Source organism: Pinus tabuliformis, chromosome 4_1, assembly GCF_031772625.1.
Source record: "Pinus tabuliformis cultivar Carrire ecotype Pingquan chromosome 4_1, CPIR1, whole genome shotgun sequence".
Classification (NCBI taxonomy): domain Eukaryota; kingdom Viridiplantae; phylum Streptophyta; class Pinopsida; order Pinales; family Pinaceae; genus Pinus; species Pinus tabuliformis.
Window position 1 is genome coordinate 696,218,243 of NC_142303.1, and position 25,537 is coordinate 696,243,779.

At 33.5% G+C, this 25,537-nt stretch overlaps 1 protein-coding gene across 2 annotated transcripts in view; it reads right to left on the minus strand.

The window, feature by feature from the left end:
• The window catches only part of LOC149178045 (organic cation/carnitine transporter 4-like), a 184,539-nt gene that overhangs the window by 137,005 nt on the left and 21,997 nt on the right, over positions 1-25,537 (minus strand). The window contains exons 2-3 of one of the 2 annotated variants that reach the window (XM_089420264.1): positions 1,463-1,629; positions 454-1,330 (exon numbers count right to left, since the gene is read on the minus strand). The exons of the other annotated variant lie outside the window; for it this stretch is intronic. Coding sequence (XP_089276390.1) covers positions 465-1,330; positions 1,463-1,496 — 900 coding nt within the window. The 5' untranslated portion in view covers positions 1,497-1,629 and the 3' untranslated portion in view covers positions 454-464. Of the gene's footprint in view, positions 1-453; positions 1,331-1,462; positions 1,630-25,537 lie in introns of those variants that run through there. 2 annotated transcript variants of the gene reach the window in all.

Below are 25,537 nucleotides of genomic sequence, written 5' to 3' on the forward strand. Positions count from 1 at the left end.
TGCATACAACCGCAGATTGAAGAAATGAAGAAAAGATAAGATTTATTGAGGAGGAAGCAGACTCTTAAATTCAAAATAAAAGTGGCTAAAGAATCGACTGTAAAATAATAAAAAAGAAATAGATACAGATACAAATAACTGGAATTGAGATTTCATTCGATTTCATTTCTTTAGCTAGATAAACTAAGCTTTGAACAATCCCCACTTCTTTTCTTCTTTCATTTATTTCCTGCAATGCCAGCGCTTCATTTTTACAATACACCCAACAAAAACACAAGGTGATAAAATGGAATTAGCTCTTGCACCAAATCAAAGATGAACATAATAAACTCTGAAATGAAATTAAATAGAATTGAATTAAACGTGGAGCTGCATTCCGGACTACAGTTGGAAACCGCTCGCATGTGTATATAATATCAAGTTATACGTCCGCACCGTACGAAATATTTCAACGACTCCACTCGCTAACTGTACGCCAATGAAGAATCCCATGTGACCAGTGTTGGATCGGGATTCGAACCCTGAACATTGAGTACCGTCGACGTCAGGCTTCCCAACAGACAACCCAGTCCGCTCAAAACGAGCATCGCCCTTCTGAATTTGTCGAGCATGGCCACCGTAAGGGCGTACGCGGGTATTTCTGTGATTGCGTTGAGGAAAAGGCTCACATGTAAATTAGTACTCAGATTTACCACGTTGAGCCTTAATCCATAGTACCCCACACCACAGACCAACCAGTTGAACGCCATTAAAACCATCCTCATCGGTGTCACGGGAAACTTGAATACGTCCACCAGGCTTTCCGATCGTTCCTCAGGCTCTGCAGAATCATGCTCGTCCCCGTCCAATGCCAACGATACTCCCGCCGGCAGAGATTTCTCGTCCTTAGCCGCAATCGATCTCATGACTTTCATGGCATCTTCCAGCCTGCCCTTGACGAGGTACCATCGCGGGGACTCTGATACAAATGGCAGAATGAAAAGGCAATTCAAGGCCAAAGGAATCGAAGCGACTATGTACAGATATGTCCAGCTGCCAGAAAAGTAGGAGAGAGCTGGAAGTAGAGCTATGCCGAGGGAAAAGATGTACAAAGTCAACATGCCAACTCGTCCTCTCTTAGACGGCCCAACGGGTTCAGTTGCCAAAACGAACGATGACAGCCCAACGCCGCCAGTGCTAATTCCCGTCAATAAACGGATAATCAAATGAACCCAGAAATTGAGCGAGAAGGCCGTCAGGAAACCGAGGATGGCATTGCAAATACAGACCAACCTCAGCACTCCCTTCCGTCCCAGCGAAGAATCAGATAATTGCCTAAATATTCCTCCACCTGCATCAGTGAATAAACATCAAGATCCAATAACTGTAACCAACCAAATTCTTAACAATTACTTGAAATTCTTAATGATCCAGCGGTAGCAAAGTGCATATAAAGCTTCAGAGGTGAAATTATCAAAATTACCGATCAAACACCCGGTGAAAAATGCAGACTGCATAACCCCAACTTTATACTTTAGATCACAAACGAGACCCCATTTGGAAATCGTCGAAACTTCGCTCCTTCCCTCCTAGCTCCATGACACCCGATCCGCGGAACCCACAGATCCCGTGGAACTGCAGGATCCAAACCTGCGCTTCATGGAAAGGAAAATGTTGCAGTGCCAATTGGTCTCATAGTCTGCAAAAATCATGACCAATGCATGAAAGGCCTCGAGAGTCCATGCATGATTGGAGAGCACAAAATGCTTGAGCTGCCATCATCCGAATTCTACGTCCATTTCTGAATTGAAAGTCCATTATTTTTTGTGTTTTTAAATTTCAATTTTTGCTTTTCTCTTTTTTGAAAAGGATGGGTTGATGCTTTTGGTTTTTTTAAATTTCTATTCTTGTGCTTTCTATTTTTGAAAAAAGATGTCACGTAAATGTTTTCGCTACCAGGTTCATGATTTTTCCGTCCATGCTGATGCTTTTGTTGCCATGTTTTTTCATAAGGGAAATATGAAATGCACATCTTGCTAACAGGCCTTCAATTTATGTTTTGTTTTTTTTATTTGCAGTTTATAATTTAGTGTACAATTAATTTTTATTTTAAAATTTTATTTATTTTTGGGATGTTTATAGTAGGGTGTTTAAAGGCTTTGGGACTAAAGAGTTTGATGGATATATTATGTTATTTATTTTTTATTTTATTTAATACTTGTTATATGAAATTTCTTGGATTTTAATATTATTTTTTATTTAAAATTGCAAAGCAATATGTATTTAGAGTAAGTGTATTGACAAATTTGCAAAAGCGTTTTTAATAATTTTTAATAAAGGCAAGTGGAAAATTGTGTGTGTGCAAATCTTTACAATGAGGTGCGTCTTCCTCAAAATATAAGAATATAGGAATTAGTGTAGCCATATAAATGAAATGGCTAGCAAACTCAAATGAACATCAAAACACTCACCTCATGATATATTTCACATAGCCAAGCCAAAAAAAAAAATCATGGACATCTCAAAACTCATAATTAATTTGTGTCTTCCATAAAAATTTTCTATTTATTACTGGAGTAGGATTCTTGTCCATTTTACTTTTCTAGGAAATAAACTTACTAAGTGCTTTTAGAAATGTAACTGAATATTGTTTATCAACCCTAATGTAGTTGGATTTGAGATTTAACGACATATGAGGAGCTTGGGTGGATGGGAATTTTTCAAACCAATTTGTGTCAACTCAACCCTAATGTAGTTGGATTTGAGATCTAACAACATGTGAGGGTTTTGCGTGGATAGGAATCTTTTAAACCAATTTGTTTCAACTGCAAGTCAGATATATATTTCTATGAATTATTATTTAGTATTTACATTTCTCAACTATCACTACTCTTCCATTTTTATAGTTAGCCCAGTGAAAAACATTTTTTTGTGCTTAATTTGCTAACAAGATGTAGCACTATAGAAGACTTGCACATTTTTTAGCATGCTAGATTTCCCTCTTTTGCATGGCTAGTATTCTCAACGTCCCATTTTGATATGGCTTCTTGAAACTTATGTTTTTTTCATACCCACATTTTAATTTGATCTTAGGTATGTTCTTAATAGTTTTATCAAAGTATGAATTTCACCATGAACATTACACGTGCTTAAATTAAAATCGGATGAATATCATAAATTAGGTAACTCACAACAGTTGTAATAGCCGAAGAATATACTTATCTAAAAGAAACAATAGATGCTTGGCGTACCATAATCCAATTAGAAACATGAACTTGTTAAAAGGTATGCTATTGGTTGAACTTAATTAAAAAGAAAAATATGTATCATTTAAAATATAAAATAAACTTTACATGAATTTTATAGTATGTAATTGTGGTTTTCCAAAAGGAAAATGACACATGTATCCCATGTGAAAATGCGTATCACTGGATTCCAAAAATAAGTTTATAAGTTCCCTTCATAACACTACCAACTTCCCCCGATGGGGGTGCACATGCATTGGTACAAATGGCATGAGATTGGCCATCCAGGCCTGCCTACACTCCATGTGAATATAATGTTGCGGTGATGACAAGACCTGACACCTACTCCTCTGGCGTGACACTCCCCCTCAAGCACTCTGAGGATAAATGCAAACCTTTGTACATGATTTGGCTCAATTCGACAGTTTGGGAAATGAGTTTGTTTGGTAAGGAGTTTGATATCGATCGAGTTTGTCTTTATGGTGCCTCACTAGGGCACTAGCCTTGGGTGAGGAAGGAAAAGGACACTTGTAGTAGCTTGAAGTGGTTTGACATTAGTCTCCTGGTCTATCCTTGGGACCATGGTATAGAGACAATCGCAGTCTAGTTCTTCTCCCTCACTTATGTTGGCAACAAAGCCTTTTCATCACTCTGTTAGCTCTTGGACCCTCTCCCGCTCATGCAGACCACCACAGGTCTTCACAGGTGTGAGGATTTTTATTTGTCATTCGGTATTTTATGCTTTGAGGTCGGTCTCCCCTTTGGTCCGAATGACATTTCAGTCTCTCGAATACCATTTAGGGGTGGGGTTTATGTTCATGTGCACCCTTGGGGTGGTGTCTCAGAATTATTTTACTCCGAAAACTGTGTTGGATAAACTGGAGCCCTTCTCACATTCCTAGTAGTACTATAAGGATAGTGGCTCATCCCTTCTCAGGTCTCTGGGTCTAGAGTATATTTCTTCCCTTAAAAATATTCGACAAATTTCTCTATAGGCTCCCCCTATTGTTAGCTGCCACCATTAGTGCATAGAGAAATGTTATGCCAGCAGGGCCTCCCTCCCTACGAGTGGGGGTAGCAGGCCTAGGTAGGGCACCCTATACTAGGCCATCACTCGTCCTCCTCTACCTCTTCTAGTCAGGAAATAGAGGATATTGAGGTTCTTTCCCCAAATAATTCGATAGGCCTCCTAGTAGCTCATGCCTCTATGAAATCGATCGTTGAGCAACTGCAACACATAGAATTTGACGTTGACATTCTCCGAGACCACAGGTACAAAGACTGCAACGAAATTTTTACCTATGTCACTAACATTCAATACAGCCAGAATACCATTCTAGAGCAGTTGGACAACCTCCTGCATAGCTAGTGTCACACAAACGACCATCTCTGCAACTTGAAGGCATGGGTGGAACATATTAACTTCCACAATCATAACAGTTTTGGATACTTTGCAGCACCCCTTGTAATGCTCCCCATCCCCTTCCTAGAGATGTTGTCATTAGTTTTGGTTTCTTCTTGTGTCTATCACATCTTTCTAAGGCCACATAGCCATCTGAAAATAATGTATGTAAATTATGTATGTTGGTATTCTCCAGACCCCAATCTATAAAGTTTGGTTGGAATGAGGGAGCAGAGGATATTAAGAGAATTTTTGTTCCAATCATACAGATATTGTAATTTATGGTTGTTATTAATTATAAAACTTGTGAACCAAATTTCCTTTTTAGATAACACTTAGGCCTAGTTGATTAAGTTGTCCATATGGTATTGTGCAGTGATTTTTTGAACATATTTTGGTACATTTCATGGTTATAACATATTTTTCATCGTAAAATGACACTCTTGGATTATAGTCGCACAAACTACAGTCATTGAACTTGGGGAGTGTGTATAAAGTGGTGTTTTGATGTATAGTCATCATTTTTCAAGTATCTCTAAGTTTTCTTGAGGAGTTGGTATGTGTCGTGCGTGGTTCTATGTCTAAATTCATCTTGTTTGCCCCTTGCCACATATTCCAGACTTAGACAAATATTTGGGTTGAAAGTAAAGTCATTAAGGGTAAGAGCACGCGAACACACTATAAAGCCTTGATGGGGAATCATTCGTTATTTGGAAGAGCACCATACACCCTCCAAGGGAACAAGGCTCAAAATAATGGGTTTTCTACTCAAAATCTCAATAAAGCTTTGTATCCCACCTCCAATATGAGGTAGCAAATGAGGCATGGAATGATTTTGTATTTTTAATCAATTAAGGCCCATCCATCCTCGAATTTCTTTCCAACAAATTTTAATGTTGAATCTTGAATTTCACATTGTCAATAATGCTAGAACTCTCTACATTAAGAGTTATAGTATTCCTAGTGAGTTAATTCCCTTACTCTTTTGAGAAAATGTCTTCACAAATATTATTCATTATAAATCAATGATACAAAACAATTTAACCTAACCTAAACAAAAGAAATGGTATGATAAAGTCAAACAAATGTTGTAATAAAGAAATTCATAGAAATAAGATATAAGTTTTTCTTCTTTATTCCTAGAACTACAAATGAACTTCACTTCCAATACCAAGTTTGCAGGTAAATCGCAAAAAAATGGTGTGACAAACTACAAAGTTCCAAAAGATATTATGTTCATGGAAACTAATTCAAGGATGTTTGACTAAAACTCAACTCTTTTGGGCTATTTTAGACACAATGAAAATGAAAATATGTTTCATGCTAGCCAAATTGTTAAATATGTAACCATTTCATGCATTGCAAAATTTTCATGAAAACTAATTTAGGGATATTTTAACCAAAATTCCTACTCTTTGGGTTATTTCAAACAACTAAAAATTAAAATAAGTACCATTAGGTAAGACATACTAAGGTGGTTTTGTTTTCATTAGTTTTTGCCTTGCTTTGAATTTCCCATTGGGCATAACTAGAGGGCTAAACATGTAAACATTTATTCTATTTTAAGAGAAAAAATATTTTGTTCTTGTTCCCAAAAAAGAGTGTAGAATGCTAAGGAAAACCACTCAAAAGTAAAAAAGATCCTAAAAAAAGAAAATAAAGGATCCTCTGGTATTATCTAGTCCATGCAGATATGAAAGGGCGGCCCTCTACCATTCATACAAGTTTTTCCTGGAGATAGTTAAAGCCAGATAAAATGAAATTTATCTCTGTGTTACTTTTACTTTCACACACTGGGTGGACAAACCTATCGTGGGTTTTAAAAATAAAATTAAATGCATCACCAAAATAGCTCTCATCTTATCTCATATTTTATTTACTATGTGCATTTTTTTTATATTTATTATGTAATTTTTGTTTTTGTTGATTATCTTTCTCTAAACTCATACACATGAAATTATATTTTTTAAGGTAGATTTTAATTTGCAACTTTTATATTGAAAAAAGTTCATCTTACACTTCAATTATTATCTATTCATATCATAACACTTATCATAACTGCATTTAAACCAACACAGTCTAACATTTTAAAAAATTTAAAAACTTCTACACAAATATAATCTTACACAATGCATTGAAAAACACCAAATATCTCTGTAATTAACAAACCATTCATATTTTTTTTGCTATCCATTAATTTTTTAGACTTTTTTTTATATTGCATTATTTAACATTTTATATATTTATATAATTAAATAAGAAGTTATATATAATATATAATTTTGTTGGTTGAATTCTGAATGGTATGATATATATTTACTCAATTGAAATTGTATATATGTGTTTGTGCTTTTGAAAATGTTTTATGTATTTATGCTTATATTTTGAATCGAAATTGTACAATTTTTGTTTGTTTATTTGAAATTGTGTAAGTGTGTATTTAGCTGAATTGTGCATTTGCTTGTCTGAAATCACATATATATGTGAGTGCCTTTGAGGATGCTTATTTGCTTTTGTATTTTGACATGAAATTGTATATTGAGTGTTTTCTTGTTTGAGCTTGTATTTTGTATGCTTTTTATATCGAAATTGCATATATATATGAATGATTCAATGAATATTTATTTATGAATACTCGTATGTAATTTGAAATTGTAATCATGTGTTTCTTGTATTGAATTCTGAATTTGAATGTGTATGTATAATTTAGATTTTAATTTATATATTTCCTATTAGCTTTCTAAAAGGTTGCATAATCATATTTGACAAAGTTGCTCAATTCCTTGACATCAAGGTCTACAACGAACATTGAGTATCAGAATAGTTTGCATGAATATTAAATAGGAACATGCAATCAAGCAAATTTAATTTGATTTTAATTTAAGCACTTGTAAGGCTGATGGTGAAATACATACTCCAAGAAAACTATTAAGCACATATGATTGAATAAAAAAGTGGGTAGGAAAAAAAATCATAAATTTCAAAAAGCCATATCAAATTGAGACATTGAGAATAGTAGCCATGCAAAAGAGGAAAAGCACTGAAATCTTTCTTGGCTACTAAAAATTTGTTCAAGCCTTCTGTAGTGTGCATATCTTGTTAGGAAATTAAGCAAAAAAATAAAATGTTTCTCCTTAGACTAATTATAAAAATAAAAAAACAGTGATAATTGAAAAATATAAATACTAAATAATAATTAACTAAAAATATATAAACTTCTTTATTGGCAAGATGTGTGTTTGAAATTTTCCGTTTCCGCATAAAAACATTAATGGAAAGAAAAAAAACAACCAAGAAAAAAAAGAATCAACCCATCATTTTCAAATATAGAAAGTACAAGAAATGAAATTAAAAAAAAGCAAAAGTATTAAGAGAAAAGTGCATGAATTGAAATTGAGAAAGAAAGCATGAACTCTCAATTGAAGGGAAGAGAGCGCACGGATTTTCTCAGTGATTCTAGAGGTAGGGGCGAGAAAACTCCATAGTCGTTGATCGGAGTTGGGGAATTGAATTGCTATATATATATATACATATTGAGTCTTATCATTTGTCAAGAATTGTACTCTTCCTCTATCCGTATCGAGTCTGGTATGATTTTAGTTTGGGTCTGTCTGTGTCTAGGTCAAGTTTGAGTCGGTCGATCATGTCGTATATGTGTGGTTTTGGGCAGTTGAGTTGTTTAACAATTTTTTGGGCTCATCAATTATCTCTTAGAAATGGTATGAACATATATGTGGACTTATCAATTATCTCTCTGAGAAATGGTATGAATCAAATTCTATTTAATTTCAATGTTTGTGTTCATTTCTACTCTGTTTAACTAATGCTAATTCTATTTCATTACTAATTCTAATTATCTTTGTTCATTTTTGGCTCACATAGATCAATTATCTCTCAGAAACGGTATGAATCAAATTCTATTTAATTTCAATATTTCTGTTCATCTCTATTCTAGTCTGCTAAACTAATCCCATTTCATTTGCAGGGAAATGAAAGAATGAAGGGATGACGTTGTAGGGAAATGAATGAAAGAATGAAAGAGGTGTTTGACATTGTTGCTGTTCAAAGCGTACCTCGCTGAAGAAATCAAATCGAATCCCAATTACAGATATGTAGAGATGGCCCTGTATCTGTATCTCTCATTTTGATTAGTTTAAACATGGTGCTTTAGCCAATTTTATATTGCATTTAAGGCTCTGCTTCCTCCTCCTCAATAATTTCTATTACATTTAATTTTTCTTCCATTCCCCCCTCCGCCTGTGTACACGTCTTCGACTCTAGCTTAACCAATTTATCCCTTGCCAATTCAAGCACGATTCGGAGTGGGTTTTTAAATGACTTCCCGTAGCTTTGTATTTGGGTTTAATGTGTTGTTTATCAGTTTAGTTTAGTTTATGGTTTTCCTCTATAACCTCTTTCTTTTTATTAGCTTAACCCATGGATGCTATGTATTGTGTTCCTTGTTTGGTGGGTTTTTGTTTTTTCTCTCTCGGTATAACTCACTCACTGTGTATTGGAGGGTTTTTTCTATAACGTGTTGTGTATTGAGCCATTTACATCGGCCATGGATTTAAGGCTCTGTTTCCTCGTTAATAATTTTACCCTTGTGAATCGGTCATGGATTTAAGCTTCTGTTTCTTCCACAATAATTTCTATTACTCAGTCGGCGATTGAAGCCTTTGTTTCCTCTTCAATAATTTTACTACCCTTGTGCATCAGCCATGGATTTAAGCCTCTGTTTCATCCATAATAATTACTATTACCCTTGTGCATCAGCCATGGATTTAACCCTCTATTTCCTCAGTAATTTCTATTTCCGTTGTGCCGTGTGCATCAGCCATGGATTTAAGCCTCTATTTCCTCCTCAGTAATTTCAATTTCCCTTGTGTTGTGTGCATCAGGCATGGATCATGGATTTAACCCTCTGTTTCCTCCTCAATAATTTCTATTACCCTTGTGCCACCGTGTGCATCTGCCATGGATTTAAGGCAGAGGCTCTCTGAGTTACTCTTTCTTATTTGTGATCAGGGCAGCGCTTTCGCCCCAAATGGGAATTCTGTGAGTTGCTCTTTCTTTATCTGTCACCAGTTTATTCAGCTTTTAAATTAATAATAACTCAATTCAACTCGGCTCTTTCACGTCAATTGGGAATTCTCTGTTAAATATAACCCTCTTCCGCTTCAATCCTCCAGAATCAATTTCATGTCAATTGGGAATTCTCTGTTATATATAGCCCTCTTTCGCTTCAATCCTCCGAATCAGTTACATTACATTACAACTCAGCTCTTTCGCGCCAATTGAAAATTCTCTGTTATATATAGCCCTAACCCTCTTTCGCTTCAATCTTCCCGAATTAGTTACATTACATTACAGCTTTCGCCTTCTTTGGCATCTTTACCATTCCTACTTTGGCATCTTTACCATTCCTACTCTGGTCTTCGGTATTACCTATTCCTACTCATTTATCTTCCTCCTGTGTAGATTTGAAACGGCGACCCTCTACCATTCGTACAGGTTTTTCCAGGAGATAGTAAACGGCAGATAAAATGAAATTTATCTATGTTACTTTTACTTTCACACGTGCAGAGATATATCATGCATTTTAAAAAGAAAATTATTTGTATCATCAAAATAATTCTCATCATATTTTATTTATTAGGTGTATTTTTTTCTTATGTTTATATGTTATATTGTAATCTTTTTTATGCAAATGACTCATATAACTGTCTCGCATTTTTTCCATTATATTTATATGCTATATTGTAGGTTTGTTCTTTCAAATGGTTCAGATATAACTAACTGTTTTATATATGTTTTTAGGAAAAGTGTGAAGAAAGGGAAAATTTGTTTCATTTTTTAAATGTATAATTTAGAAAGGATTATTATTTTTATATAAAAATGAAATTGATAAAATTGTTTATATTTTATTAAGAATATTCTTTTTTTCTCTAACATCTATATGTGTTATTGCATGCAGATTTATTATTTGTAGGCAGGACTATTTGGTTTTGTTTAAAAGGTGTTCCCCACTGGTTATAAATTATTCTTGTTTTTACTTTTCTTTTTTCTTTTTCTCAGATATTGTAAGAGAATTATGCACAAAATTATTAATAAAGTTATATTTTTTATACAAGGGTTAAAACTCCTTCCAAGTGCTCAAGGAGGATGCGGCCTCATTCTTCTTCGAATAGACTTGTACTTTTTGTTTCGGTCGATTATTTTTCTTTAAATTCATACACATCAAAATACATTTTTTTAAGGTACATTTTATTTTGCAACTTTTATATTTAAAACATGTCATCTCACACTTCAATTATCATCCTTTCATATCATAACGCTTATCACAACTGCATTTAAACCAAAATAGGCTGACATTCTAAAAGATTTAAAAAGTTCTACACAAACACAAATTACACAATCTTACACAATGCATTGAAAAACACCAAATATTTCTGTAATTAACAAACCATTCATTTTTCTTTTTCTATTCATTAATTTTTTAAGTTTTTTTGTATTGTATTATTTAACATTTTATATATTTATATAATTAAATAAGAAGTTATATATAATATATAATTTTGTTGGTTGAATTCTGAATGGTATGATATATATTTACTCGATCGAAATGGTGTATATATGTTTGTGATTTTGAAAACGTTTTATGTATTTATGTTTATATTTTGAATTGAAATTGTACTATTTTTGTTTGTTTATTTGAAATTGTGTAAGTGTGTATTTATTTGAATTGTGCATTTTCTTGTTAGAAATCACACACACACACACACACACACACACACACATATATATATATATATGTGAGTGGTTTTTAGGATGCCTATTTTCTTTTGTATTTTGACATGAAATTGTATATTGAGTGTTTTCTTTTTTGAGCTTGTATTTTGTATGCTTTTCATATTGAAATTGCACGCACACACACACACATATATATATATATATATATATATATATATATATATATATATATATATATATATATATATATGAATGGTTGAATGAACATTTATTTAAGAATATTTGTATGTAATTTGAAATTGTAATCATGTGTTTCTTGTTTGTTAAATGGCATGCTTTAGCTTGATTGATGATATGATGGTGATAGTGAGAGCGAGAGAGATAATGAGAGTGTGAGGTGGGAGAGAGAGAGAGAGCGGAAGAGGGGTGGGTGGAGAGAGGTAGAGGGGGTGTGAGAGGAAGGGGAGAGAGAGAGAGGAGGGAGGGAGAGTGGAACAGAGAGAGATATGTGGGTGCAAATAGGGGGAGCAGGAGCATGAAGGGGAGAGAGAGAGGGGGAGGGGAAGAGGGAGCAAGAGAGAGACAGGGAGAGGAAGAGAGAGAGTGTGAGAGGGAGAGGGCAGAGAGAGGGAGAGGGGGAGTGGGGGAGGAAGAGAGTGGGATAGGGAGAGAGAGAGGGAGATGCAAGGGGAGAGGGAGGAGGAGGCAGAGGAGGAAAGGAAAGGAGAGGGAAGTAGATAACATGGGGGGAGAGAGAGAGAGAGAGAGAGAGAGAGAGAGAGAGAGGGTTAGGGGGAGAGAGAAGGTGAGGGGGAGAGGGAAAGAGAGGGAGGGAGAGGGAGCAGGAAAGAAGAGAGGGGTAGGGAGAGGGGGAGAGCGGAAGGGTGTGAGATAGTGGGAACAAGCGTGATAGAGAGAGAGATATGAGGGGAGAGGGGAGGATGGGGAGAGGGAGTAGGGAAGAGGGGAAGGGAGAGGGGAGGATGGGGGGAGGGAGTAGGGAAGAGGGGAAGGTAGAGGTGAAGGAAGAGGGGCAGAGAGAGATAGCTGGGGTAAGAGAGGTGGAAAGCGAGAGGGGAGCGAGAGTGGCAGGGGGAAAGAGCAAGATAGGGGAACGGGGAGAGGGAGAGAGAGGGAGAGAGAGAAGGAGAGGTACAGGGGAGAGAGAGAGAGTGGGAAACAAAGTCAAAGAGGGTAGCATGGGGTGAATAGAGCGAGAGAGGGGGAGAGGGAGATGGAGAGAGAGGGAGAGGAGACTGTATGATAGGGGGACGGGGAGAGGGATAGTGAGGGAAATAGCGAGAGAGCGGAGGGAGGTAGGAGAGGAATAGAGAGAGAGAGAGAGAGACAAAGGGAATGGGGGTAGGAGGGCGAGAGAGAGGAAGGGAATGAGAGGGAGAGGGAGAGAGAGGGTGGGGGGGAATGGATAGGTGGAGAGAGATGGAGAGGGGAAGAGGGTGGGAGTAGGGGAAGGCAAGATGATGGGAGGGGGGGAGAGGTAGAGGGAGAAGAAGAGAAAGTGAGAGGAAGATAGAGAGTGAGAGAGAGGAGGGAGGGTAGAGAGGGAGAGAGATGGAGAGAGGGATAAAGGAGGGAGGGAGGAGATCGAGAGAGAGGGAGAGGGAGAGAGAAATAGATAGGTAGAGGGAGAGCGAGGGAGGAGAGAGAGACAGGGGAGGGAAAATGAGAGAGATAGGGAGGGAGAAGGAGAGTGGGAAAGGTGGTCGAAAAGTGGAAGAGAGAGTGAAAGAAAGAGATGGGGAGAGAGAGGGAGAGATAGAGGTTGAGGGAGGCGGGGAGAGAGAGTGAGAAGGGTAGGGGGAGTGCGGTGACGGAGAGAGAGGGAGAGGGAGGGGGAGGAGGAGAGAGAGAGGAGGGGAGAGAGAGGGAGAGGGGGAGAGGGAGGGTGGTATAGGGGGAGGAGGAGAGAGAGAGAGAAAGAGGGGTGAGAGAGTGGTAGAGGGAGATGGGGAGTGGGAGAGCGACTGGTGGAGTGGGAGAAGGAGGGGAAGAGAGCTGGAGCGAGCAAATGGGAGAGGGAGAGGAGGAGAGAGAGAGGAGGAAAGGGGGAGAGAGGCATAAAGGGAGAGTGGGTTAGAGAAAGAGGAGGAGGAGGAGGAGAGAGAGGGGGGAGAGTGAGAGGATGATAGGGTGATGGGGAGGGAGAGGAGTCGAGAGGGAGATGGTGGGGAGAGATAGGGGGAGGGGGAGAGTAGGATTTGGAGAGTGAAAGCTAGAGAGGGAGGCCTGATGATGCAGAATGGGAAAGGGCGAAATGGAGATAGAGAGAGAGAAGGAGAGGGAGGGAGAGGCAGAATTAGATTCGGAGAAGGTAGGAGATGGAGATAGAGAGAGAAAGGATGAGAGAGGGAGATAACAAGAAGAGAGAGAGAGGGAAAGGGAGAGGGAAGGAGATAATGAGAGGAGAGGGGGAGAGAGAGAGCGAGCAGGAGGTGGAGTAGGAGGGAGTGAGCTAGAGGGAGAGGGGAGAGGGAGGGGGAGGCAGAGAGGGGGAGGGAGGGGGAGGGAGAATGGGAGAGATAAGGAGGAGAGAAGGGGGAGGGATGGGAGAGAGAGAGAGAGAGAGTGAGGGGGAGTGAGGGGGAGGGAGAGAGTGGTAGGGGGGGGGGAGAGAGTGAGAGAGAGAGATAGAGAGAGAGGGAGTGAGGGAGAGATAGTTGGAGAGGGGTATGGGAGGGGGAAGAGAGAAAGACAGGGGGAGTGGAAGAGGGAGAGGGAGAGAGATAGTGAGAGGGGGGAAGGGGGGGAGGTGTAGGGAGAGGGGGATATATATATATATAGAGAGAGAGAGAGAGAGAGAGAGAAATATTGTGTGTGAGTGTGTGTGTGTGAGAGAGAGAGGGAGAGAGAGGGAGAGAGAGTGGTGTGGGTATGGAAGGGGGGGGGAGACATGGAGAGTGGGAGAGGAGGAGGCGAAGGGGAAACGGTACGAAAGGGGGAGAGGGAGAGAGAGAGAGGGAGAGAGGGAGAGAGGAGAGAGGGGGAGAGGAGGGAGGGAGAGAGGGGAGAGAGAGGGAGAGAGAGAGAGAGGGAGAGGGGGAGAGAGAGAAAGGACCAAGAGGAAGAGAAACAAAGGGGGAGAAAGAGATAGAGAGAGAGAGAGAGAGAGAGAGAGAGAGGGAGAGAGATGGAGATATGGGGGGGGAGAGAGAGAGAGAGAGATATGGAGAGAGGGAGTGAGAGAGAGTAGAGAGGGGGAGGAAGAGTTGGAGAGAGAGGGATGGAGGTGTGGGGAGAGCAGGGAAGAGGGGGAGAAATATAGGGATAGGTGGAGAGGGAGGTTGAGAGAGGGTGAGGGAAGTGGGGAGAGAGATAGTTAGATTGAGGGGAATGAGGATAGTGAGAGAGAGGGGGAGGGAGAGATATCTTCTCCTTCTATATCCCTAGAACTGCAAATAAAATTCATTTCAAATACTGGTTTTGAAGGTAAATCCAAAAAAATGGTGTGACAATATATAAAGTTGCAAAAGATATTAAGTTCGCAGAAACTAGCTCAAGGATATTTTACTAAAAACTAGTACTCCTCAAGGCTCCTTCAAACAAAATGAGAATTGAAATCGGTATCATCAAGTAAGGCATACCAAGATATATGTTTTTCTTTCTTTTGAATTTTCCCTCATGCATAGCCAAAGTTCCAAATATGTAAATGCTTCTAGTATTGAAAAAAAGTCACGAGTACTAAGTTAAGGATATTTTAGCGTAAATTTATACTCTTTGGGCTATTTCAAATAACTAAAAATCAAAATAAGTACCATATGGTAAGACATACTAAGGTGGGTTTGTTGACATTCAAGTGTGCAAAATTTCTTTGTGGGGATGTTCATTGTTTGGAGTTCCTCTACACAATGATTCTTTGGCACAATGAAATTCAGAGTGGTGATTGTAAATTTTATTAAGTTTTTATATAAATAATTATATGTATTTTATAAAATTTTAAAGGGCATTTTGTAGCTTTTATTTATATGTGTTTATTAAAAACATTTACTAAATTGCTATAAACCCTAAACCATAAACCTTAAAACCTGAGAATTTTTTAACATGTTAAAATTTATTTGTAACATTTATTTAATTGTTTATTAAAATAATTTACTAAAGTGTTATACACCATAAATCCTAAGCCTTAAACCTTAAACCCTAAACCCTAAACCATAGATCCTAAATTTTTAATAACATTTTTAAAAGCGTTTTGTAATTTTTATTTAAGTGTTTATTAAAAGAATTTTCTAAAGTGTTGTAAACCCTAAAACCTAAACCCTAACGATTTTACAAAAATTTGAAAAACGTTTTCTAACTTTTATTTAAGTGTTTATTAAAAGCATTTACTAAAGCCTTATAAACCGTAAACCGTAACCCCTAAACCCTAAACCCTAATAGGAAGCATTTTATAACATTTTTAAAAACGTTTTGTAACTTTTATTTAAGTGTTTATTAAAATCATTTACTAAAGTGTCAGAAACCCTAAACCCTAATCCCTACACCGCAAACCCTAACTCCTAAACTCTAAACCCTAAACCCTAATCATAAAAACATTTACAAAAGTTTTATAAAACCTAAACCCTTAAGAGTTATATAACATTTTACCAAGGGTTTTGTCAATGTTTTTAAAGTGTTTATCAAAAGTATTTACTAAACCATCCATAAACCTTAAACCCTAAGCATTTTATAATATTTTAACAAGCATTTTGTAACCTTTTCTAAGTGTTTCTTAAAAGCATTTAATAAATTCTTATAAACCATAAACTCTAAACCCTAAGCATTTTATAACATTTTAAACACTAAACCCTATAGCTTGAGCATTTTATAGAATTCTAAAAAGCATTTTGTAACTTTTTTTCAAGTGTTTATTAAAGGCATTTACTGAAGTGTTTTAGACCCTAGACCCTAATCCCTAAACTCGAAATATAAGCATTTTAAAACATTTTAAGAAGTGCTTTATAACTTTTTAAACTGTTTATTAAAATCATTTACTAATGTCTTATAAACCCTAAACCCTAAGAATTTTATAACCTTTTAAACCCCAAACCTCAAACCCTAAACTCTAAACCATAAGTATTTTATAACATTTTAACAAATGTTTTGTTACATTTTTTAAAGTGTTTATAAAAAGAATTTATTGATGTTTTATAAACCCTAAACCCTAAGTATTTTATAACATTTAAAGCCTAAACCCCAAACCCTAAGCATTTTATAACATTTTAACAAGAATTTTGTACCTTTTAAGTCCAAAACATTAAACCCTAAACCCTAATCATTTTATAACATTTGAAAAACCATTTTTTAAATTTTTTTAAGTGTTTATTAAAAGAATTTACTAATGCATTATAAACCCTAAACCATAAACCCTAAGCAATTTAAAACATTTTACCAAGAGTTTTGTAACTTTGATTTAAGTGTTTATTAAAAGAATTTATTAAAGTGTTATAAAACCTAAACCCTAAACCCTAAAACCCAAACCCAAAACAACAAAACCTAAACCCTAAGCATTTTATAACCTTTTAAAAAGTGTTTTGAATCTTTTATTTAAGTGTATATTAAAAGAATTTACTAAAGTGTTATGAAACCTGAACCCTAAACCCTAAACCTTAAACCTTAAACCCCAAACCCTAAACCCTAAAAATTTTATAACATTTAATAATGTTTTCTTAACTTTTTTTAAGTGTTCATTAAAAGCACTTACTAAAGTGTTATAAAACATAAACCCTAAACCATAAACCATAAAATCCAAATCCTAAACCCTAAACACTCAAACCTAAACCGCATGACCTAAACCATAAGCATTTTATAGCATTTTAAAAAGTTTTTTGTAACATTTATTTAAGTGTTTATTAAAAGAATTTACTAAACTCTTATAAACCCTAAACCCTAAACGTTAAACCCCAAACCCTAAACCTTAAGAATTTTATAACATATTAAAAACCATTGTGTAAATTTTACTTAAGTTTTTATTAAAATCATGTACTAAAGTTTTATAAACCTTAAACCCTAAAACCTATACCCAAAACCCTAAACCCCAAACCCTAAACTGTAAACCCTAAGTATTTCATAACATTTTTAAAAGCATTTTGTAACTTTTATTTAATTTTATATTAAAAAAGTTTACTAAATTGTTATAAACCCTAAGCCCTAGACCCTAAACAATAAACCCTAAACCCTAAGCCCTAAACCATAAATCCTAAGCATTTTATACCAGTTTAAAATAAACTTTTATTTAAGTTTTTACCAAAATAAATTACTAAAATGATATAAACCCTAAACCCTAAGCCCTAAACCCTAGGCATTTAATAACATTCTAACAAACTGTCTCGTAACTTTTATTTAAGTGTTTATTAAAATCATTTACTAAAGTGTTATAACCATTAAACCCTAAACCATAAATCCTAAACCCCAAACCCCAAACCATAGAGCTTAAAGCCAAAATCCTAAAGCCTAAACATTTTATAACATTTTAAAAATCATTTTGTAACTTTTATTGAAGTGTTTATTAAAAGCATTTACTAAATTGTTATAAACCCTAAACCCTAAACATTAAACCCCAAAACTCAAACCTCAAACCCTAAAACCTAAACCATAAACCTTAAAACCTAAATCCCAAACCCTAAAACCTAACCTAAACCTTAAGCATTTTATAAAATTTTAAAAGATATCTTTTTAACTTTTTTTAAGTGTTTATTTAAAGAATTTACTAAAGTGTTAGAAACCCTAAACCCGAAGCCCTAAAACCTAGGAATTTTATAACCTTTTAAAAAGTGTTTTGAAACTTTTCTTTAAGTGTTTATTAAAAGCATTTACTAAAGTGTTATAAACCCTAAACCCTAAATGCTAAAAGCCAAACCCTAAACCATAAACCATAAACCTTAAGCATTTTAAAACATTTTAAAAAGCATTTTGTAATTTTTATTTAACTATTTATTGAAAGAATTTACTAACATTTTATAAACCATAAACCCTAACGCCTAGAATCTAAACCCCAAACCCTAAACCGTAAACTCTAAACCCAAAAACTTAAAACATAAATCCTAAAGCCTAAACCCTACACATTTTATAGCATTTTTAAAATCGTTTAGTAAGTTTTATTTAAGTTTTTATTAAAATAATATACTAAATTGTTATAAACCCTAGACCCTAAGCTCTAAACTCCCAACCCTAAACCCTAAACCATAAGAATTTCATAAAATTCTAAAAATCATTTTGTAACTTTCATTTAAGTCTTTATTAAAAGAATTTACAAAGGTTTTATAAACCCTAACCCGCAAACCCTAAAACAAAAACTCTTAAATTCAAACCCTAAAAACGTAAACCCTAAACCCTAATCCCTTAAACCCTAAACCCTAATCCCTTAAAACCTAAACCCTATTTAAGTGTTTATTAAAATAATTTACTAAAGTGTTCTAAACCCTAACCCATAAAACCTAACCCTAAACACCAAACCCTAAAACCTATACCCTATACTCTAAATCCTAAGCATTTCATAACATTGTAAAATGTGTTTTGCAACTTTTATTTACATGTTATAAACCTTAAACCCTAAACCCTAAAACCTTAAACCCTAAACCCTAAGTATTTTATAACATTTTAAAGACCATTTTGTAACTTGTATTTAAGTGTTTATTGAAAACATTTACTAAAGTATTATAAATTGTAAACCATAAACCATAAACCCTAATCATTTTATAACATTTTAAAAAAAAATTGTAACTTTTATTTAAATGTTTATTAAAATGAGTTAATAAAGTGTTATAAACCCTAAACCCCAAACCCTAAACCCCAAACCCCAAACCCTAAACCATAAACCCTAACAATTTCATAAAAAAATTTAAACTAGTTTTGTAACTTTTATTTAATTGTTTATTAAAAGCATTTACTAAAGTGTTATAAACCCTAAACCCTAAACCCTTAGCATTTTAAAACATTTTAAAAAGTGTTTTGTAACTTTTATTTTAATTGTTTATTAAAATAATTTACTAAAGTCTTATAAACCCTAAACCCTAAACCCAAAAACGTAAACCCCAAACCCTAAACATGAAGCATTTTACAACATTTTAAAAAGAGTTTTGTAAGTTTTTCTTAAGTGTTTATTAAAATAATTTACCGAAGTGCTGTAAACCCTAAACCCTAAAATATACACCCGAAACCCTAAACCCTAAGCATTTTATAACAATAAACATTTTGTAACTTTTATTTAAGTGCTTTATCAACCATAGACCATAAACCCTAAACCTTAAACTCTAAACCCTAAGCTCTAAGATGTAAACCGAAAACCACAAACCTTAAACGCTAAATCCTAAACCCCAAACCCTAAACCCTAAGCCCTGAACCCTGAGAATTTTATAACAATTTAAAAGGGGTTTTGTAACTTTTATTTAAGTGTTTATTAAAACAATTTAAGAAATTGTTATCAACCATAAACCTTAAGCCATAAACCCTAAACCGCAAAGCCTAAAACTTAAACCATAAACCCTAAGAATTTTATAACATTTTAAAAAGTGTTTTGTAACTTCTCTTTTAAGGTTTATTAAAAGAATTTACTAAACTGTTACAAACCTTAAACCCAAAACCCAAAACCCACAACCATAAACCCCCAAACCCTAAACCCTAAACCCTAAGCATTTTATAACATTTTAAAAAGCATTTTGTAAACACTAAACACTAAACCCTAAAATATAATCTCTAATGCATAAACCCATAAACCCAAACCCTAGACCCTAAACACTAAACCCTAAAATTTAAACCCTAAACTCTAGGCATTTTGTAAAATTTTAAAAAACGTTTTGTAACGTTTATTTGAGTGTTGATTAAAAGAATTTACTGAAGTGTTATAAGCCCTAAACCCTAAACCCCAGGCATTTTACGACATTTTAAAAAGTGTTTTGTAACTTTTATTTAAGTGTTTATTAAAAGAGTTTACTCAATTGTTATAAACCTTGAAACCTAAAGCCAAAACCCTAAACACTAAACCCCCAAACCATATACCCTAAGCCCTAAACCCTAAGCAATTTATAACATTTTATAAATTGTTTTGTGACATTTATTAAATTTTTTATTAAAACTATTTACCAAAGTGTTATCAACCCTAAACCCCAAACACCAAACCCTAAACCCTATACCATAAACTGTAAACCCTAAGCATTTTTGTAAGTTTTATTTAAGTGTTTTTTAAAAGAATTTATTAAAACATTATAAACCATAAACCCTAAGCATTTTCTAATATTTTAAACCCCAAACCCTAAACTCTAATTATTCGCTAAAATCTTAACAAGTGTTTTGTAACTTTTTCTTAAGTGTTTATTAAAATCATTTACTAATGTTATATACCCTAAGCTCTCAGCATTTTATTACATTTTAACAAGCGTTTTCTAACCTTTTAAAACCCTAAACCCTAAGCATTTTATAACATTTTAATAATCATTTTGTATTTTTTTAAATTTTTTACTAAAAGCATTTACTAAAATGTTATAAACCATAAACCCTAAACATAAAACCCTAAACCCTAAATCCCTAAACCCTAAACCCCAAAACCTATTGCCTAAACCCTAAGCAATTTATAAAATTTTATAAAGTGTTTTAAAATTTTTATTTTTGTTCATTAAAATCATTTACTAAAGTCTTATAAACCCTAATGCGTAAGCCCTAAACCCCAAATCCTAAACCCTAAACCCTAAACCCCACCAATTTTACAACATTTTAGGAAGTGTTTAGTAACTTTTTTTTAAGTTTTTATTAAAATCATTTAATAAAGTGTTATAAACACTAAACCCCAAACCTTAAGTATTTTATAACATTTGAAAAAGAGTTTTCTAACTTTTATCTAACTATTTATAAACCCTAAACCATAAACCCTATACAGTAAACCCTAAACACTCAACTCCAAACCCTAAAACCAAAACCTAAACCCTAAGTATTTTATAGCATTTTAAAAGGTGTTGTATAACCTTTATTTAAGTGTTTATTAAAAGAATTTTCTAAACCATAAACCCTAAACCCCAAATGCCAAACCCTAATCCCTAAACCCTAAACCCAAACCCTAAACTCTAAGCATTTTATAATATTCTAAAAAGAATTTTGAAACTTGTATTTAAGTGTCTATTAAACTAAGTTACTAAAGTATTATAAAATCTAAACCCTAAATACTAAACCCCAAATCCTAAACCCTAAATCATAAGCCATAAAACATAAACCCTAAAAACCAAACCCTAAACCCTAAACCCTATGAATTTTATAAAATTTTAAAAAGTGTTTTGTAATTTTCATTTAAGTGTTTATTAAAAGAATTTAATAAAGCATTATAAGCCCTTATCCCTAAATCCTAAACTCTAAACCCCAAACCCAAAACACTAAACTCTAAACCCTAAACCATAAACATTTTATAACATTTTAAAATCATTTTGTAACTTTTATTTAAGTGTTTATTAAAGTAATTTACTAAAGTGTTCTAAACACTAAATTGTAAACTCTAAGCTATAAAGAATAAACACTAAACCCTAAAACCTAAACATTTTATCAAATTTCAAAAACATTTTGTAATTTTATTTAAGTGTTTATTAAGAGCATTTACTCAATTCTTATAATCCTGAAACTCCAAACACCAAACCCTAGAACCTAAACGCTAAACCCTAAGAATTTAATAACATTTTAAAAAGAATTTTGTAAGTTTTTTCAAGTGTTCATTAAAAGCATCTACTAAAGTATTATAAATGCTAAACCCTATGCATTTTATAACATTTTAAGCCCTCAACCCTAAACATTTAATGGCATTTTAATAAGATTTTTGTAACTTTTTAAAGTGTTCATTAAAAGCATTTACCAAACTATTATTAACCCTAAACCTAAACCCTAAACTCTAAATCCTAAGTATTTAATAACATTTTAAAGGGTGTTTTGTTATTTTTTAAGTGTTTATTAAAATAATTTACTGAAGTGTTATAAAACCTAAACCGTGAGCCCTAAGAATTTTAGAACATTTTAATTCCTAAACCTTAAACCTGTAACATTTTATAACATTTTAAAAAGAATATTGTAGCTTTTTTAAGTCATTACAAAAATCATTTACTAAAGTGTTATAAATAAAAAACCCTAAACCCTAACACTAAACCCTAATCATTTTATAACATTTTAAAAAACATTTTGTAACTTTTTTCAAGTGTTTATTAAAAGCATTTACTAAAGTGTTATAAACCCTAAACCCTAAACCGTAAGCATTTTATAACATTTTAACAATTTTTTTTTAACTTTTGTTTAAGTGTTTATTAAAAGAATTTATGAAACTGTTATAAACCCTAAATCCTAAACCCTCAATGCTAAACCCTAAACCCCAAACCCCAAACCCTAAACCCTAAACCCTAGGCATTTTATAACCTTTTAAAAAGTGTTTCGTAACTTTTATTTTAGTTTTTATTAAAATAATTTACTAAAATTTTATAAACCCTAAACCGTAAGCCCTAAATATTAAACCGTAAATGCTAAACCATAAAACCTAAACCCTAAACCCTACACCCTAAACCGTAAACCCTAAGCATTTTATAACATTTTAAAAAGCATTTTGTAATTTTCTTTGAAGTTTTTATTAAAAGCACTCACTAAAGTGCTATAAACCCTAAACCCTACACCCCAAACCCTAAACCCTAAATCTGAATCTTTTTAAAAACATTTTAAAAAATGTTTTTTAAATTTATTTAAGTCATTATTAAAACCATTTACTAACATTTTATAAACCCTTAACCCTAACACCTAAACCCCAAACCCTAAACCCTAAACCTTAAACCCTAATCCCTAAACCCTAAATCCTAACCATTTTACAACAATTTAAAAACCTTTTTGTAAATTTTATTTAAGTGTTTATTAAAATAATCTATTAAAGAATTATAAACCATAAACCCTAAACCCCACACCCCCAACCCTAAACCCTAAGAATTTTATAACCTTTTAAACCCACAAACAATTTGCAATTTTTTAAAAGTGTTTATTAGAAGAATTTAGTAAAGTCTTATAAAACCTAAACGATAAGCATTTAATTACATTTCAATAGGCATTTTGTAACTTTTTAAAACCCTAAACCCTATAGGTTAAGAATTTTATAACATTTTAAACCCTAAACCCAAAACCCTAAGCATTTTATAACATTTTAATAAGCCTTTTGTAACTTTTTTTAAGTGTTTATTAAAACCATTTATAAAGTGTTGTAAACCCTAAAACCTAACAATTCTATAACATTTTAACAAGCATTAGGTAACAAGTATTTATGAAAAGAATTTATTAAGTTGTCCCTAAACCCTAAACCCTAAGAATTTTATAACATTTTAACAAGTCTTTTGTAATTTTTTTTCAAGTGTTTATTAAAAGAATTCACTAAATTATTATAAAATCTAAACCCTAATCCCTAAACCCTAAGCATTTTATAAAATTTTAAACCCTAAACCCCAAACCCTAAACCCTATACCCTATACCCTATACACTAAACCCTAAATCCTAAGCATTTCATAACATTTTAAAAAGTGTTTTGTAACTTTTTTTAAGTGTTTATTAAAGGCATTTATTGAAGTGTTATAAATCCTAAACCCTAAATGCTAGGAATTTGATAACATTTTAAAAAGCGTTTTGTAAATTTTTTGAAGTGTGTATTAAGAGAATTTACTAAAGACTAACAAAGCATAAACCTTATCCATTTTATAATATTTTAAACCCTAAACCCTAAATCCTAAGTATTTTATAACATTTTAACAAGCGTTCTTATACTTTTTTAAGTGTTTATTAAAAGAATTTACAAAGTGTTATAAACACTAAACCCTAAACCCTAAGTATTTTATAACATTTTAACAAGTGTTTTGTAACATTTTTTAAGTTCCTTTTAAAAGGATTTACTAAAGTGGTATAAATCGCAAACCCTAAACCATAAACCATAAGCAATTTATAACATTTTAAAAAGCATTTCATGACTTTTTTTGTGTGTTTATCTAAAGCATTTACTAAAGTGTTTTAAACCCTAAGTATTTTACAACATTTTAGAAAGTGTTTTGTAACATTTACTTAAGTCTAAAGCGTAAACTCTAGATCCTAAATTCTAAAGCATAAACCCCAAATCCTAAAGTCTAAAGCCTAAACCCTAAATATTTTATATCATTTTAAAAATCATTTTGTAAATTTTATTTAAGTGTTTATTAAAAGAATTTACTAAAGTGCTATAAAATCTAAAACCTAAACACTAAACCCCAAAACCCAAACCTCAAACCCTAAAACCTAAACCCTAAACCTTAATCCCTAAATCCCAAACCCTGAACCCTAAACCCTAAGCATTTTATAACATTTTAAAAAGCATTTTGAAACTTTAATTTAATTGTTTATTAAAATCATCTACTAAATAATTATAAACCGTAAACCATAAATGCTAAACCAAAAACCCAAAAACCTAAACCTTAAACCTTAAACCCTAAACCCCAAATCCTAAACCCTAAAACCTAAAACCCAAGCATTTTATTACATTTTAAAAAGTGTTTTGTAGTTTTTGTTTAACTGTTTATTAATAGAATTTACCAACATGTTATAAACCGTAAACCCTAACCCCTAAACTCTAAACCCAAACTCTAAACCATAAACTGTATACTTGAAGCCCTAAACACTTAATGTAAACTCTAAACACTAAACCTTAAACCCTAATCCCTAAACCTTAAACTCTAAGCATTTTATAACATTTTTAAAATTGTTTTGTAACATTCTTAAACCTTGCAATCCTTGTAGTTCTTCTATAGTATTTTTATAGTCATCTTTCTAACCCACCCAATTGCAATATTTCTATCAAAAGGTGTGTTTATTGTGCCACGTGTTCAAATCTAGATGGGTGTATGTACACCACAATAGATTTTAGCAATGAAATCGCTACGTGAATACAAACCCTTTGTCACACAAACAAGGTGATCTTACACATCAATCTGTTGTCCAGGCTTGACCATGACCTGAAAGTTAGATTATATTTATTATTTATCTAGCCCCTCTTGAAAATACATTTTCATATTTCATATTGTTATCAATATATATAATGGATACTTACATTAAAGTCTTTAAAAATTTGTTCCACAAGGTAATAAATTACCTTCAAATATTGAATTTCGCTAACTAAATTTTATAGTTATGTAATTTAGTCAAGGAA